General features: G+C 44.0%; 1 protein-coding gene across 3 annotated transcripts in view; it reads left to right on the plus strand.

Annotated features, from left to right (window-relative positions):
* Window positions 1-17,584, plus strand: part of LOC106604185 (probable E3 ubiquitin-protein ligase MID2) — a 296,937-nt gene that overhangs the window by 245,101 nt on the left and 34,252 nt on the right. For all 3 annotated transcript variants that reach the window (XM_045717834.1, XM_045717833.1, XM_045717835.1), the window contains one exon: window positions 10,809-10,916. In XM_045717834.1, the coding sequence (XP_045573790.1) occupies window positions 10,809-10,916 (108 nt within the window). The remainder of the gene's footprint in view (window positions 1-10,808; window positions 10,917-17,584) is intronic.

Consider the following 17,584-nt stretch of genomic DNA (forward strand, 5'->3'; position numbering starts at 1 on the left):
TTATGGGGAATCCTCCAACTGGGAAACAGTATTGAACTTTGGTGTACCTGCAGATCTCTCTGTTAAGTGTATACTGTGGTGGTAAATCTGTAATCAACAGCCAGAGTCAGAGAGACAGGAGTGAGTAAATACTGATGACTAAAGTCAAATGGTGTCCATGAGAGAACAACCCTCCATTTTACATTAGACAGAAGCTCAATTTACAATTCTCTATCTCTGCACGGGTTCAACCAGTGAGGAGGGACGGTGTCAGGCTGAGCATCAAGGATAGAGCCAGCCAAGGCCACGGTTTGTGTGTGTGTGTGTGTGTGTGTGTGTGTGTGTGTGTGTGTGTGTGTGTGTGTGTGTGTGTGTGTGTGTGTGTGTGTGTGTGTGTGTGTGTGTGTGTGTCCAGCACTGAGGGAACTGAGCTGTATAATCAATAGAGGGATATTGGTCAGTTAACGACATCTCTGATTGGTGGCAGGGTCAGATATACAGAGATATAGTTCACTAGTCAGACGGTGACAGGGTCAGATATACAGAGATATAGTTCACTAGTCAGACGGTGACAGGGTCAGATATACAGAGATATAGTTCACTAGTCAGACGGTGACAGGGTCAGATATACAGAGATATAGTTCACTAGTCAGACGGTGACAGGGTCAGATATACAGAGATATAGTTCACTAGTCAGACGGTGACAGGGTCAGCTGTACAGAGATATAGTTCACTAGTCAGACGGTGACAGGGTCAGCTGTACAGAGATATAGTTCACTAGTCAGACGGTGACAGGGTCAGATATACAGAGATATAGTTCACTAGTCAGACGGTGACAGGGTCAGCTGTACAGAGATATAGTTCACTAGTCAGACGGTGACAGGGTCAGATATACAGAGATATAGTTCACTAGTCAGACGGTGACAGGGTCAGATATACAGAGATATAGTTCACTAGTCAGACGGTGACAGGGTCAGATATACAGAGATATAGTTCACTAGTCAGACGGTGACAGGGTCAGATATACAGAGATATAGTTCACTAGTCAGACGGTGACAGGGTCAGATATACAGAGATATAGTTCACTAGTCAGACGGTGACAGGGTCAGATATACAGAGATATAGTTCACTAGTCAGACGGTGACAGGGTCAGCTGTACAGAGAGATAGTTCACTAGTGTGTATCCCTTTAATGCCGTCACTATGGATACATCCATATGGAAACCTATTCCCTATATAGTGCACTACTTTTGAAAAAGGCCTAAAGTAGTGTACTATATATGGAATAGGGTGCCATTTGGGGCAGATACCCATATCATCACCCCCTGCCATCCCTCAGCCCTGTGTGACAGTAATGGCCGACAGGTGGAACCCTGGTTTAATGCTCTCCATCCCTCAGCCCTGTGTGACAGTAATGGCCGACAGGTGGAACCCTGGTTTAATGCTCTCCATCCCTCAGCCCTGTGTGACAGTAATGGCCGACTGGGGTAGAACCCTGGTTTAATACTCTCCATCCCTCAGCCCTGTGTGACAGTAATGGCCGACTGGGGTAGAACCCTGGTTTAATACTCTCCATCCCTCAGCCCTGTGTGACAGTAATGGCCGACAGGTGGAACGCTGGTTTAATACTCTCCATCCCTCAGCCCTGTGTGACAGTAATGGCTGACTGGGGTAGAACCCTGGTTTAATACTCTCCATCCCTCAGCCCTGTGTGACAGTAATGGCCGACAGGTGGAACGCTGGTTTAATACTCTCCATCCCTCAGCCCTGTGTGACAGTAATGGCCGACTGGAATGGCATGCTGGTTTAATACTCTCCATCCCTCAGCCCTGTGTGACAGTAATGGCCGACTGGAATGGCATGCTGGTTTAATACTCTCCATCCCTCAGCCCTGTGTGACAGTAATGGCCGACTGGAATGGCATGCTGGTTTAATACTCTCCATCCCTCAGCCCTGTGTGACAGTAATGGCTGACAGGTGGAACGCTGGTTTAATACTCTCCATCCCTCAGCCCTGTGTGACAGTAATGGCCGACAGTTGGAACGCTGGTTTAATGCTCTCCATCCCTCAGCCCTGTGTGACAGTAATGGCCGACAGTTGGAACGCTGGTTTAATACTCTCCATCCCTCAGCCCTGTGTGACAGTAATGGCCGACAGTTGGAACGCTGGTTTAATGCTCTCCATCCCTCAGCCCTGTGTGACAGTAATGGCCGACAGTTGGAACGCTGGTTTAATACTCTCCATCCCTCAGCCCTGTGTGACAGTAATGGCTGACTGGGGTAGAACCCTGGTTTAATACTCTCCATCCCTCAGCCCTGTGTGACAGTAATGGCTGACAGGTGGAACGCTGGTTTAATACTCTCCATCCCTCAGCCCTGTGTGACAGTAATGGCCGACAGGTGGAACGCTGGTTTAATACTCTCCATCCCTCAGCCCTGTGTGACAGTAATGGCCGACAGGTGGAACGCTGGTTTAATGCTCTCCATCCCTCTCAACACTATTCATCCTTTATTAAACAGTAAACTCTATGTGAGTCCCAATGGCACCATATTCCCTATTTTGTGCGCTGACCAGGGTCCATAGTGCACTGTATAGTGAATAGGGTCCCATTTGGGACGCATTCTCTATTTCCCATTAGTCTGGTCCCGGAGAACCACAGTGTAACTAACTATTCATTCAGACCATCAGATTAAGTGATCTCTGTGTTATTCATCAACTCCTGAGGAGAGGAAAGTGTTCCAAAAAGTGTTTGTCTTCCTTCCTCCCTTTCCTCTGTCTCCCAACTGTTGTCGTCCTCATCTGCCTGCGTACTGATACGGCTCAGCAACAATCTGTTCCTCTTCTATTCATAATAAATTATTTAGCTATGCGACTGACTTGGCCATCAAGAGAACTTGCCCCGTGTTAAAACAAACTGTTAAAAGCTCATTTTAAAAAATAAAATGGATTTACTTATGGATGCTATTCTCTGGTGTGAGGTTTGTGTGAAAGGCTTGGTTATTCTGAAGACAAGCATAGTATACCTTATGTGAGGTAATGCTAATGTACTATGCTAATTGTATTCAGGCCTAGTGTGTGTGTGTGTGTGTGTGTGTGTGTGTGTGTGTGTGTGTGTGTGTGTGTGTGTGTGTGTGTGTGTGTGTGTGTGTGTGTGTGTGTGTGTGTGTGTGTGCGCGTGTTTCTTCCCAGAAGCCTCCCTGCTAGGAGGAGATGGAAGAGTTCTTTATCTCTGTTCTGTAACACTTCAGGGAGAAAAGAGGGAGAAACACAGCTCACTAATAATGCATCACAACAACAGAGGACTGACTGGCTGCATGGGGCTCTATACAGTTCTGGTGTGACCTGGATTTTTCTGTTGTTGCTGCATTGCATACACTTATCTCTCTCCAAGATGATATGATCAAAAAGAGGACTGTGAACCTGCCGGTGGGTTCTGTAGTGGTGACATAGCAACACTGCCTTCAGCTGTATCTCTCCTTTTAGAGTTTGACAGATACCCTCATTTATAAACTGATAATTGTTTTTTTCTCCTGGGCTGTTTATTTTTTCTCTATTGTTTCTTTGACAATAGTTTGAATGTATGTTGGTTTTTGCCTGTGTGTTAGATTGTGTTGACAGTATAATCGACTTGGTGATGTGTTACAGTAGGCAGAGTGTACCACTTAGTTGAAACATATGCCAAAGCCATCCATATTTTAACAGATCTCAATGCTCTTTTTTGCTGGGGAGTGCAGGACAGGACAGGGAGGTCCCTAGTGACTTGTGGACGTGCACTTAGACACTTCCTGCTTTTTGAATCCTGTTTAATCTGTCAGACTGGAGGAGAGACCAGCACTAATCACTGCTGTGACAAACAACAGCCTCTCACCATGAATCCTGTTTAATCTGTCAGACTGGAGGAGAGACCAGCACTAATCACTGCTGTGACAAACAACAGCCTCTCACCATGAATCCTGTTTAATCTGTCAGACTGGAGGAGAGACCAGCACTAATCACTGCTGTGACAAACAACAGCCTCTCACCATGAATCCTGTTTAATCTGTCAGGCTGGAGGAGAGACCAGCACTAATCACTGCTGTGACAAACAACAGCCTCTCACCATGAATCCTGTTTAATCTGTCAGGCTGGAGGAGAGACCAGCACTAATCACTGCTGTGACAAACAACAGCCTCTCACCAAGACTTCTTCGCTCCTCTCTGCACCGTTCTGCTCACTTTAAGGCCCAACTAAACAAAACGGAAGCTTATTTTCTTGCTATAAATCAATGGGTATACATCATTAATTTATATGATCAATAACGGTTTAAATATAACAGAGTGGGCCTTTAAAAGAACCCAGGCCCTCACTGTTATCTGGGGCTCCTTGCTGTTTTCTGCTCTCTTTCACCTTTTACACAGGTGAAGTCGGTAGTTTACATATACCTTAGCCAAATACATTTAAACTCAGTTTTTCACAATTCCTGACATTTAATCCTAGTAAAGATTCCCTGTTTTAGGTCAGTTAGGATCACCACTTTTATTTTAAGAATGTGAAATGTCAGAATAATAGTAGAGAGAATGATTTATTTCAGCATTTATTTATTTCATCACATTCCAAGTGGGTCAGAAGTTTACACTCAATTAGTATTTGTTAGCATTGCCTTCAAATTGTTTAACTTGGGTCAAACATTTTCGGGTAGCCTTCCACAAGCTTCCCACAATAAGTTGGGTGAATTTTGGCCCATTCCTCCTGACAGAGCTGGTGTAACTGAGTCAGGTTTGTAGGCCTCCTTGCTCGCACAAGATTTTTCAGTTCTGCCTAGAAGTGTTCTATGGGATTGAGGTCAGGGCTTTGTGATGGCCACTCCAATACCTTGACTTTGTTGTCCTTAAGCCATTTTGCCACAACTTTGGAAGTATGCTTGCGGCCATCGTCCATTTGGAAGACCCATTTGCGACCAAGCTTTAACTTCCTGACTGATGTCTTGTGATGTTGCTTCAATTTATCCATATAAGTTTTCTTCCGCATGATGCCATCTAATTTGTGAAGTGCACCAGTCCCTCCTGCAGCAAAGCACCCCCACAACATGATGCTGCCACCCCCGTGCTTCACGGTTGGGATGGTGTTCTTCGGCTTGCAAGCCTCCCCCTTTTTCCTCCAAACATAACAATGGTCATTATAGCCAAACAGTTCTATTTTTGTTTCATCAGACCAGAGGACATTTTTCCAAAAAGTACAATCTTTGTTCCCATGTGCAGTTACAAACCATAGTCTGACTTTTTTTTGTCGGTTTCGGAGCAGTGGCTTCTTCCTTGATGTACCTGTTTCCTCCACCATCTTCACAAGGTCCTTTGCTGTTGTTCTGGGATTGATTTGCACTTTTCGCACCAAAGTATGTTCATCTCTAGGAGACAGAATGCGTCTCCTTCCTGAACAGTTTGACGGCTGCGTGGTCCCATGGTGTTTATACTTGCGTACTATTGTTTGTACAGATGGACGTGGTACCTTCAGGCATTTGGAAATTGCTCCCAAGGATGAACCAGACTTTTTGAGGTCTACAATTCTTTTTCTGAGGTCTTGGCTGATTTATTTTGATTTTCCCATGATGTCAAGCAAAGAGGCACTGAGTTTGAAGGTAGGCCTTGAAATACATCCACAGGTACACTTCCAATTGACTCAAATGATGTCAATTAGCCTATCAGAAACTTCTAAAGCCATTTTCCAAGCTGTTTAAAGGCACAGGCAACTTAGTGTATGTAAACTTCTGATCGACTGGAATTGTGATACAGTGAATTAAAAGTGAAATAATCTGTAATCAATTGTTCAAAAAATGACTTGTGTCATGCACAAAGTAGATGTACTAACTTGCCAAAATTATGTCTCCCTGTGTGTGAGTAGATATCAGTGTTTTCAGTGAGACGTGGTGCTACTGCTGTTGAGGGTTTAATGAGGGAGTTGAGATCATGAATAAAACATGATACTCCCCAGCTAGTAACTATATGAGATCATGAATAAAACATGATACTCCCCAGCTAGTAACTATATGAGATCAGATCCCAGCTAGTAACTATATGAGATCAGATCCCAGCTAGTAACTATATGAGATCAGATCCCAGCTAGTAACTATATGAGATCAGATCCCAGCTAGTAACTATATGAGATCAGACCCAGCTAGTAACTATATGAGATCAGATCCCAGCTAGTAACTATATGAGATCAGACCCAGCTAGTAACTATATGAGATCAGATCCCAGCTAGTAACTATATGAGATCAGATCCCAGCTAGTAACTATATGAGATCAGACCCAGCTAGTAACTATATGAGATCAGATCCCATTCTAGTAACTATATGAGATCAGACCCAGCTAGTAACTATATGAGATCAGATCCCAGCTAGTAACTATATGAGATCAGACCCAGCTAGTAACTATATGAGATCAGATCCCAGCTAGTAACTATATGAGATCAGATCCCATTCTAGTAACTATATGAGATCAGACCCAGCTAGTAACTATATGAGATCAGATCCCAGCTAGTAACTATATGAGATCAGACCCAGCTAGTAACTATATGAGATCAGATCCCAGCTAGTAACTATATGAGATCAGACCCAGCTAGTAACTATATGAGATCAGACCCAGTTAGTAACTATATGAGATCAGATCCCAGCTAGTAACTATATGAGATCAGATCCCAGCTAGTAACTATATGAGATCAGACCCAGCTAGTAACTATATGAGATCAGATCCCAGCTAGTAACTATATGAGATCAGACCCAGCTAGTAACTATATGAGATCAGACCCAGCTAGTAACTATATGAGATCAGATCCCAGCTAGTAACTATATGAGATCAGACCCAGCTAGTAACTATATGAGATCAGATCCCAGCTAGTAACTATATGAGATCAGACCCAGCTAGTAACTATATGAGATCAGATCCCAGCTAGTAACTATATGAGATCAGATCCCAGCTAGTAACAATATGAGATCAGACCCAGCTAGTAACTATATGAGATCAGACCCAGCTAGTAACTATATGAGATCAGATCCCAGCTAGTAACTATATGAGATCAGATCCCAGCTAGTAACTATATGAGATCAGATCCCATTTTAGTAACTATATGAGATCAGATCCCATTCTAGTAACTATATGAGATCAGATCCCAGCTAGTAACTATATGAGATCAGATCCCAGCTAGTAACTATATGAGATCAGATCCCAGCTAGTAACTATATGAGATCAGATCCCAGCTAGTAACTATATGAGATCAGATCCCAGCTAGTAACTATATGAGATCAGACCCAGCTAGTAACTATATGAGATCTATATGAGTATCCTTCATTCATTACCAGCATCGGTAGCTAGACATGTTCTTCCACCTCATTACTGTATAATAACTCTAGAATTGTCTTATGTTGTCTTTTTAATGTCCACGCCATCTCTCTCCATCTCTTTCTTATAAGAATCCTACCCAGTGCATTTCAGAAAATTGCTAGTGCATTTTAGCCAAGGGGGCCCGGGCTCCCTCGCATGCCATTATGTGTCAGAACAGAGTAATACATCTCTCCAGTGAACTATAAAACTTTAATCCACCCTAGGATTTAGTGGTATGGACCAAGTGGCCGGGCAGGTGGCTCAAGGAGCGTGTGTTTCAGGTGAATCATGTCTGGGAGGGCAAAGTCCTCCACTAGAGGTCAGAGTGAATCATGTCAGGGTTAGGGTTAGGGAAAGTCCTCACCTAGTGGTCAGAGTGAATCATGTCGGGGTTAGGGAAAGTCCTCCAGTAGAGGTCAGAGTGAATCATGTCGGGGTTAGGGTTAGGGAAAGTCCTCCACTAGAGGTCAGAGTGAATCATGTCAGGGTTAGGGTTAGGGAAGGTCCTCACCTAGAGGTCAGAGTGAATCATGTCGGGGTTAGGGTTAGGGAAAGTCCTCCACTAGAGGTCAGAGTGAATCATGTCAGGGTTAGGGTTAGGGAAAGTCCTCCACTAGAGGTCAGAGTGAATCATGTCAGGGTTAGGGTTAGGGAAGGTCCTCACCTAGAGGTCAGAGTGAATCATGTTGGGGTTAGGGTTAGGGAAATTCCTCACCTAGAGGTCAGAGTGAATCATGTCAGGGTTAGGGTTAGGGAAAGTCCTCCAGTAGAGGTCAGAGTGAATAATGTTGGGGTTAGGGTTAGGGAAATTCCTCACCTAGAGGTCAGAGTGAATCATGTCGGGGTTAGGGAAAGTCCTCCAGTAGAGGTCAGAGTGAATCATGTCGGGGTTAGGGTTAGGGAAATTCCTCACCTAGAGGTCAGAGTGAATAATGTTGGGGTTAGGGTTAGGGAAAGTCCTCCAGTAGAGGTCAGAGTGAATCATGTCGGGGTTAGGGTTAGGGAAAGTCCTCACCTAGAGGTCAGAGTGAATCATGTCGTGGTTAGGGTTAGGGAATGTCCTCCAGTAGGGGTCAGAGTGAATTATATTGGGGTTAGGGTTAGGGAAAGTCCTCCAGTAGAGGTCAGAGTGAATCATGTCGGGGTTAGGGTTAGGGAAAGTTCTCCACTAGAGGTCAGAGTGAATCATGTCGTGGTTAGGGTTAGGGAATGTCCTCCAGTAGAGGTCAGAGTGAATCATGTCAGGGTTAGGGTTAGGGAATGTCCTCCAGTAGAGGTCAGAGTGAATCATGTCGGGGTTAAGGTTAGGGAATGTCCTCCAGTAGAGGTCAGAGTGAATCATGTCGTGGTTAGGGTTAGGGAATGTCCTCCAGTAGAGGTCAGAGTGAATCATGTCGGGGTTAGGGTTAGGGAAAGTCCTCACCTAGAGGTCAGAGTGAATCATGTCGTGGTTAGGGTTAGGGAATGTCCTCCAGTAGGGGTCAGAGTGAATTATATTGGGGTTAGGGTTAGGGAATGTCCTCCAGTAGAGGTCAGAGTGAATCATGTCAGGGTTAGGGTTAGGGAATGTCCTCCAGTAGAGGTCAGAGTGAATCATGTCGGGGTTAAGGTTACAGAATGTCCTCCAGTAGAGGTCAGAGTGAATCATGTCTGGGTTAAGGTTAGGGAATGTCCTCCAGTAGAGGTCAGAGTGAATCATGTCGTGGTTAGGGTTAGGGAAAGTCCTCCAGTAGAGGTCAGAGTGAATCATGTCGGGGTTAGGGTTAGGGAAAGTCCTCCAGTAGAGGTCAGAGTGAATCATGTCGTGGTTAGGGTTAGGGAATGTCCTCCAGTAGAGGTCAGAGTGAATCATGTCGGGGTTAGGGTTAGGGAAAGTCCTCCAGTAGAGGTCAGAGTGAATCATGTCTGGGTTAAGGTTAGGGAAAGTCCTCTCCTAGAGGTCAGAGTGAATCATGTCGTGGTTAGGGTTAGGGAAAGTCCTCCAGTAGAGGTCAGAGTGAATCATGTCAGGGTTAGGGTTAGGGAAAGTCCTCCAGTAGAGGTCAGAGTGAATCATGTCGGGGTTAGGGTTAGGGAATGTCCTCCAGTAGAGGTCAGAGTGAATCATGTCGGGGTTAGGGTTAGGGAAAGTCCTCACCTGGACGTGTTATGAGTGACTGGTGACTGGAGCTCCACTCTTGTGGTATGGTTCCCCCTAGGTCAAAATAGCCGATATTTCAATGCCGCTTTGCAAAAAAATAAATCTAAAAGACATACATTTCTTTTCAAAGCCTACCTGCAGATCAGATAGACAGGGAAGATTTCAGAGGAGAAATGATCCCTGAGCATTCGGGACAATATTACTGAGGATACCTAGTTCAGTGTTTCAGTGGGGTGTAGGCAGTGGGATGATATATACCTGGTTCAGGGTTTCAGTGGGGTGTAGGCAGTGGGATGATATATACCTGGTTCAGTGTTTCAGTGGGGTGTAGGCAGTGGGATGATATATACCTGGTTCAGTGTTTCAGTGGGGTGTAGGCAGTGGGATGATATATACCTGGTTCAGTGTTTCAGTGGGGTGTAAGCAGTGGGATGATATATACCTGGTTCAGTGTTTCAGTGGGGTGTGTGTGTTGCTGAGCAGTAATCCACAGTGATGTTGGAGCATTTCATTTATCCTTGTTAATTACCAACTGTTAAGAAGATGGTTCTTATGGACTTAATGAAGTTTGTGTGTGTGTGTGTGTGTGTGTGTGTGTGTGTGTGTGTGTGTGTGTGTGTGTGTGTGTGTGTGTGTCTGTGGTGTGTGTGTGTGTATGTGTTGGCTCGTTTGTGTGTGCGTCGTGTGTGTGTGTGTGTGTGTGTGTGTGTGTGTGTGTGTGTGTGTGTGTGTGTGTGTGCGTCGTGTGTGCGTGGGTGTGGGTGTGTATGTGTATGTGTTGGCTTGTGTGTGTGTGTGGTGTGTGTGTGTGTGTGTGTGTGTGTGTGTGTGTGTGTGTGTGTGTGTGTGTGTGTGTGTGTGTGTGTGTGTGTGTGTGTGTGTGAATAACGAAGTGGAAGTGGATCTAAATGCTGTAATGACCTTTGTGGAATGATGATCAGTGTTCGGGGGTGTTAGCGTGTGAACAGTTTGATACAGAGTCACAACACTTGAAGTTCACAGAATATCAAATTCTCATAATACATGATAATGTATTATAATATTTATTTGTAATGTGCAATGATTCTGTCAAAAAGAAATCATGTTCAGATCTGAACATGTATTACCCGAACCACAGATGACAAATGAACTAGATACTGTACCTGAAGCTATCAAAAAACAGTGTTGTTGATCTGAACTCTGTGTAAGTGTTTGTTTGGCCAGCATATTAAAGTCTACCTCAGGCGAACACAGCCGTTGACGAGGTCTCAGCTACAGTGTTATTGTTGTTGTTTGAACCCTGTGTTAGTCTAAGTTTGGACACCGTGTTAAAGTGTGCTCTGCTTCGGTCCCCAGGTGAACACAGCGATGCACGAGGCCAAGCTAGTGGAGGAGTGTGATGAACTTGTAGAGATCATACGCCAGAGGAAACAGATCATCGCTGTTAAGATCAAGGAGTCCAAGGTACAGTAGTCTTCTACACACTAACCCTTAATACTACACTGGACCCTTATGGTCCAAGGTACAGTAGTCTTCTACACACTAACCCTTAATACTACACTGGACCCCTATGGTCCAAGGTACAGTAGTCTTCTACACACTAACCCTTAATACTACACTGGACCCCTATGGGTCAAGGTACAGTAGTCTTCTACACACTAACCCTTAATACTACACTGGACCCCTATGGGTCAAGGTACAGTAGTCTTCTACACACTAACCCTTAATACTACACTGGACCCCTATGGTCCAAGGTACAGTAGTCTTCTACACACTAACCCTTAATACTACACTGGACCCCTATGGGTCAAGGTACAGTAGTCTTCTACACACTAACCCTTAATACTACACTGGACCCCTATGGTCCAAGGTACAGTAGTCTTCTACACACTAACCCTTAATACTACACTGGACCCCTATGGGTCAAGGTACAGTAGTCTTCTACACACTAACCCTTAATACTACACTGGACCCCTATGGGTCAAGGTACAGTAGTCTTCTACACACTAACCCTTAATACTACACTGGACCCCTATGGGTCAAGGTACAGTAGTCTTCTACACACTAACCCTTAATACTACACTGGACCCCTATGGTCCAAGGTACAGTAGTCTTCTACACACTAACCCTTAATACTACACTGGACCCTTATGGTTCAAGGGAGCGGTACTCCCTGGCTGCATCTCAAACCATACTCTTCCACTGGCTGCATCAGAAGTTACACCCTATTCCCTACAGAGGTCTTCAAAACGGGCAATTTGTTTACCATTTTCAAAGAGGTTTCGATAGAGAAAGTGAGTGGTGTCTCTCTCCTACTACACACATTACAATGCTGGATCTGATGTGTGTGCCATCCTGTCTGAGTCACGGAGACGTTGTAGGTGGCAGTTAAAACACTGCATTCACAACATGTCACTGCAACTGTCACAGTGAGCGAGGGAATAGAAAAGAAAGACATAGAGGGGACTTGTCACATAGCCTGTCACGACACTCGATGAGTGACATCAGAAGAACGGAAGTATCGGATTGCGAGGTGTTGTCGGAGGTTTCTGAAAGAATAATAATAACAACCAACAACAAAAAATGCGTGGTCTGCGTATTTCTTGAGAACATAACTTTTCTCTTTGTCGCAACTGTGAGCTTTTAGTAGTGAAAGATCTCGATGGCGCAGTTCAGTTCAAGGGTTCTCAAACTCTTTTTGACCCACGTCCCCCAGTTTGATATCTGAAAATTCTTACGACCCAACCCATGTGAAAAAAATAAAATGTATGTAATTAACAGCCAATGTTTACTTTTATATTTGGGGCTATGACAGTCAATTGAAAAACATTCTTAACAGTATTTCTGATTGTCTTCTCAACTCACCATCACATACTGGTAATGTGGGACGATGACAGCCAATTGATAATGAGTCTGACATAATGAGTACGTTTACATGCACACTAAATAATTCAATATTAAACTGATTATGGCTGATGGTCGAGTATGACGTTGGTCATGTCAACACCTTACTCTGCTTATCTTAAATCGGTGAGGTCATAATCGAGGTCAGCATACACCGTTTAAAACACCTGGTTTTCTGAGAAATCTTTGGAATTATAAAGGAAACGGCTTAATTAGTAAACGGTTAAATTGGAGTCCATGTATATGATATGCTCATGTGTCAGCAGCGGGTAGCTCAAGCCTCCCTCTTATGCGCGAGTGAAGTGAGTTCGGAAAAACTGAAAGTATGCTATCTTCTAAATAGTTTTCACTTTTCACATACAAACGTTATATGTCCAAACTTAGAATCAAAATGTATTTGTAAAAAATAGAGTGGCCGCTGTGGTGGAATGTTTATTCTGCATTTATCAAAAGGCCTATCAGTAGCCTGATTTCACATGTGTAAACAGGATTATTAGGGACATTTTTCTTCTTGCAAAGCATGTAACGTTTTAAACAAACAATTACATTAACCTGACTATCCACAACCAATGTATCTTATCTCACCAGCACTAATGAGATGGGTGTGGCTTGATGTCGCGTCGGAACTTCTCAAAGTCAGGGGGCGTGGTCAACAGGGCGGACCTCATGTCTGCTGTCATATCCTACCTGGATCGATATTTGGTTGTAGCCCTTTCCTGCAGTCAATGAGCAAAAACGCCCTCTCTGGCCTCATTGGTAGAATGTTATTCATATTTTTTATTAACAAAAACAATGTTTCTATGTCAAACAGTTTTGTTATATTTATTTAACTTGGCAAGTCAGTTAAGAATAAATTCTTATTTACAATGACAGCATAGGAACAGTGAGTTAACTGCCTTGTTGAGAGGCAGAACGACAGATTTTTACCTTGTCAGCTCAGGGATTTGATCTTGCAACCTTTCGGTTACTAGTCCAATGCTCTAACCACTAGGCTTCCTGCCGCCCGAAAATATATATATTTTTTAAATATTTCAGTCTTCTGTGTTGTGTAATATTGGGGATGAAAACTCAAAATGTAATACATTTCATCTCTATATCTGACATGGTACAGGTGTCTTCTTTTCTTAAGCCCATAACCATGTGTGTGAGGTGGATACTTTTGTTTCAAAGTAGATTTGTTTAAGACTACCCAGAAACACTCTGTGTGACCCTGATTTAGCCCACTGCAGTAATAAATCCAGATGAGAGCACTGAATCCAGCTTCACACAGATATGAGCTGGCGAAGGGTAGCCTACCACGGGTTTTATGGTGCTTTCAAGACATCCAACCTCCGAGTTCCTGAGTTGGATGACTGTTCAAAACTATTTTTCCCAGCGGGAGCTCGTTTTTTTTCTGAGTTCGCAGTTGACTTGAACGCACTGAAGACGGAAGTTGGAGATTCCAGTTGTTTTTCATCGTTGTTTTGAACGTTGTTTTGAACGTTGTTTTGAACGTTGTTTTTGAACGTTGTTTTGAACGATGTTTTGAAAGTTGTTTTGAAAGTTGTTTTGAACGATGTTTTGAACGTTGTTTTGAACGTTGTTTTGAACGTTGTTTTGAACGATGTTTTGAACGTTGTTTTGAACGTTGTTTTGAACAATGTTTTGAACGTTGTTTTGAACGTTGTTTTGAACGTTGTTTTGAATGTTGTTTTGAACGATGTTTTGAACGATGTTTTGAAAGTTGTTTTCAACGATGTTTTGAACGTTGTTTTGAATGTTGTTTTCAACGATGTTTTGAACGTTGTTTTGAATGTTGTTTTCAACTATGTTTTGAACGATGTTTTGAACGATGTTTTGAATTGAACGATGTTTTGAACGATGTTTTGAATGTGACATTGATGCTCAGAGGGAGACGGCAGGTTATTCTCTTTGAGTCAGGAACCAAAACTCCACCGTAGTGACCCGTGACAGCTCAATCAGCTGTCCGATTTCACTTACGGGCATGTCAACTGAGCCAGGATCACAGTCAAACGAACTGGGACGTAGGTCCCAAAGTGCTCTTCCAAGTGTTGGAGGTGAGCAGTCATCACTGGTGTGGGACACTTACTGATGCAGTTATCTGTTATTTTCTTTTCATTACACAGAGAGTCAACCAAGTCAGTTTTATTTGACATCCATTGTGAATGACACAATAGTTCCTCTCTCAATGTGAAAAATCTTTCCAACACTCCTCCTCGATAACCACCATTGTCTCGGTGTGAAGTAGAACATTGTCACGCTCTGGTCCCACATCTCCACATAGTTTTGTGAAAAGGTGTGAGCGCAGTGGATGTGGTTTGATGTAGTTTACAATCTAAGTTACCTGCTGCAGTATATCTCAGAGTTCTGTGCTCAGCTATTCTGCCGCCAGTTACTCTCAGTGTATCCACTACAGTGGGTGTATCCACTACAGTGGGTGTATCCATTACAGTGGGTGTATCCATTACAGTGGGTGAATCCACTACAGTGGGTGTATCCACTACAGTGGGTGTATCCATTACAGTGAGTGTATCCACTACAGTGGGTTTATCCATTACAGTGAGTGTATCCACTACAGTGGGTGTATCCATTACAGTGGGTGTATCCATTACAGTGGGTGTATCCACTACAGTGGGTGTATCCATGACAGTGGGTGTATCCACTACAGTGGGTGTATCCACTACAGTGGGTGTATCCATTACAGTGGGTGTATCCATTACAGTGAGTGTATCCACTACAGTGGGTTTATCCATTACAGTGGGTGTATCCACTACAGTGGGTGTATCCATGACAGTGGGTGTATCCACTACAGTGGGTGTATCCACTACAGTGGGTGTATCCACTACAGTGGGTGTATCCATTACAGTGGGTGTATCCAGTACATCTGTTTTTCATCAATACAGCCACGCAGCCCACTGAACATCCCATATGGAATCTGTTTTTCATCAATACAGCCACGCAGCCCACTGAACATCCTATATGGAATCTGTTTTTCATCAATACAGCCACGCAGCACACTGAACATCCCCAGTGCCGTTTCATGTTCGTGAATCGTGAGACAGAACAATATATCCTGGTGAATGAAAACCCCCAGACAGGTGTAGCGAACAGAAGTCAATACATGTGTATCTCGGCCCTCACAGCTAACGTCCATTTGGAGAGCATGAGCTGGGGAGTTCAGTGGTTCAGTCAGTTTCCTCTTGATTTCTAGCAATAGAATCAATTCTTTGTTGAACAGTTTTATCTAAAAAAAGGTATTGATGTGAGTTTCTGTGCCTCTGCCTCTCCACACATTGTTTTTACCAAACCAATTGCAGCTGCCTGGTAATGTCAACGTCTCTGCAATATGGTGTGGTTTCATAGCGAAGCTGGTCTAGTCATTCACCGTGGGAATGATTCAAGTGTGGCCTTTTCCCATGATCTTAAGGGCACTCTCCGGTTTAATTTTAGCTTTTAGATTTGAATAACTTTCATTACAATTGTTTATGTTAACCACATCACAATGATTTTGAGATATAAAGATGATATTGTAATATATATTTTTGGGGGGGGATATATTTTTTCCTTCAGCATTTTGTAAATTCTCCCGTGACCCCATTTTCACATGGTGTTGCGACCCCTTGTTTGGGAACCGGTAGTCTAGAGAGATAAAGAGGAGGAAGGAGAGGAGAACAGGAAAAATAAAGAAGGGATGCAAAGGACATGGGAAGGGTGAGAGTAGAGAATGAAGAGTATAGGAGGGGAGAGGTGATGAGAAGGGCAGTTTGAAGAAAGGAGAGGAGAGTTTGAAGAAAGGAGAGGAGAGGAGAGGAGATGAGAAAGGCAGTTTGAAGAAAGGAGAGGAGAGAAGAAGAGGTGAGAGGAGATGAGAGGAGAGGAGTGGAAGAAGATGGATATGAGAGGAGAGGTGACTGGCTGTGCAGCAGGAGAGGAGAGGAGAAGAGGTGACAGGAGAGGAGTGGAGAGGAGAGGAGAGGAGATGAGAAGGGCAGTTTGAAGAAAGGAGAGGAGAGGAGAAGAGAGGAGGGGAGAGGAGAGGAGAGGAGAGGGAGGGTTTGAAGAAAGGAGAGGAGAAGAGGTGAGAGGAGATGAGAGGAGATGAGATGAGAGGAGAAGGGCAGTTTGAAGAAAGGAGAGGAGAGAAGAAGAGGTGAGAGGAGATGAGAGGAGAGGAGTGGAAGAAGATGAATATGAGAGGATAGGTGACTGGCTGTGCAGCAGAACCAACCGGATTATAGAGGCAGGGCTGTGCAGGGACAAGGGAGCTCAGACACGTTGTGTGTCCCAAATGGCACCCTTTTCCCTATTTAGTGCTCTACTTTTGACCAGGGTCAATGTAGGGAATAGGGTGTCATTTGGGATGCAAAAAGGGAGAGGCAGTGAGAGAGCAGCCTGGCTGGTCCACGTGGTTTATCTTAACAAGCTTTCTCTCTCTCTCTCTTTGTGGAGACTCAGTCAAGCTTTAATCTCTAACAGCACAAACCGAAACAGAGAGAGCAGGCCGGGCTGGGAGAGCCTCTGCTCTCTCTGTATCTCTCTATCTGTGTCACTCTCTCTCTTTCTGATCTCTCTGTATCTCTCTTTCTGTGTTTCTCTCTGCTCTCTCTGTATCTATCTTTCTGCTCTCTCTGTATCTATCTTTCTGCTCTCTCTGTATCTCTCTCTCTCTGCTCTCTCTGTATCTCTCTCTCTCTGCTCTCTCTGTATCTCTCTCTGCTCTCTCTGTATCTCTCTCTCTCTCTCTGCTCTCTGTATCTATCTTTCTGCTCTCTCTGTATCTCTCTCTCTCTGCTCTCTCTGTATCTATCTCTCTGCTCTCTGTATCTATCTTTCTGCTCTCTCTTTATCTATCTTTCTGCTCTCTCTGTATCTATCTTTCTGTTCTCTCTGTATCTCTCTTTCTGCGTCTCTTTATCCCTGCTCTCTTTTTGCCTCTCTCTGTCTTTCTCTGTCTGTCCTGTGTATTGCTGCTGTTGCTGCTTCTGTAAGGTGTTGCCCGAGGCTCATCAACATTGAGGTCGCTCCACCCTCCAGTCTGACCTGTTGCAGATGAGGTCTGTGGCCCAAATTACATGCTATTCCCTATATAGTGCATTACTTTAGACCAGAGTGTCCAGGGTAAGTAGTGCACTATGGAACAGGGTGTATGGAACAGGGTGTATGGAACAGGAACAGGGTGTATGGAACAGGGTGTATGGAACAGAAACATGGGTGTATGGAACATGGTG

This window comes from Salmo salar, chromosome ssa05 (assembly GCF_905237065.1).
Source record: "Salmo salar chromosome ssa05, Ssal_v3.1, whole genome shotgun sequence".
Taxonomy (NCBI): domain Eukaryota; kingdom Metazoa; phylum Chordata; class Actinopteri; order Salmoniformes; family Salmonidae; genus Salmo; species Salmo salar.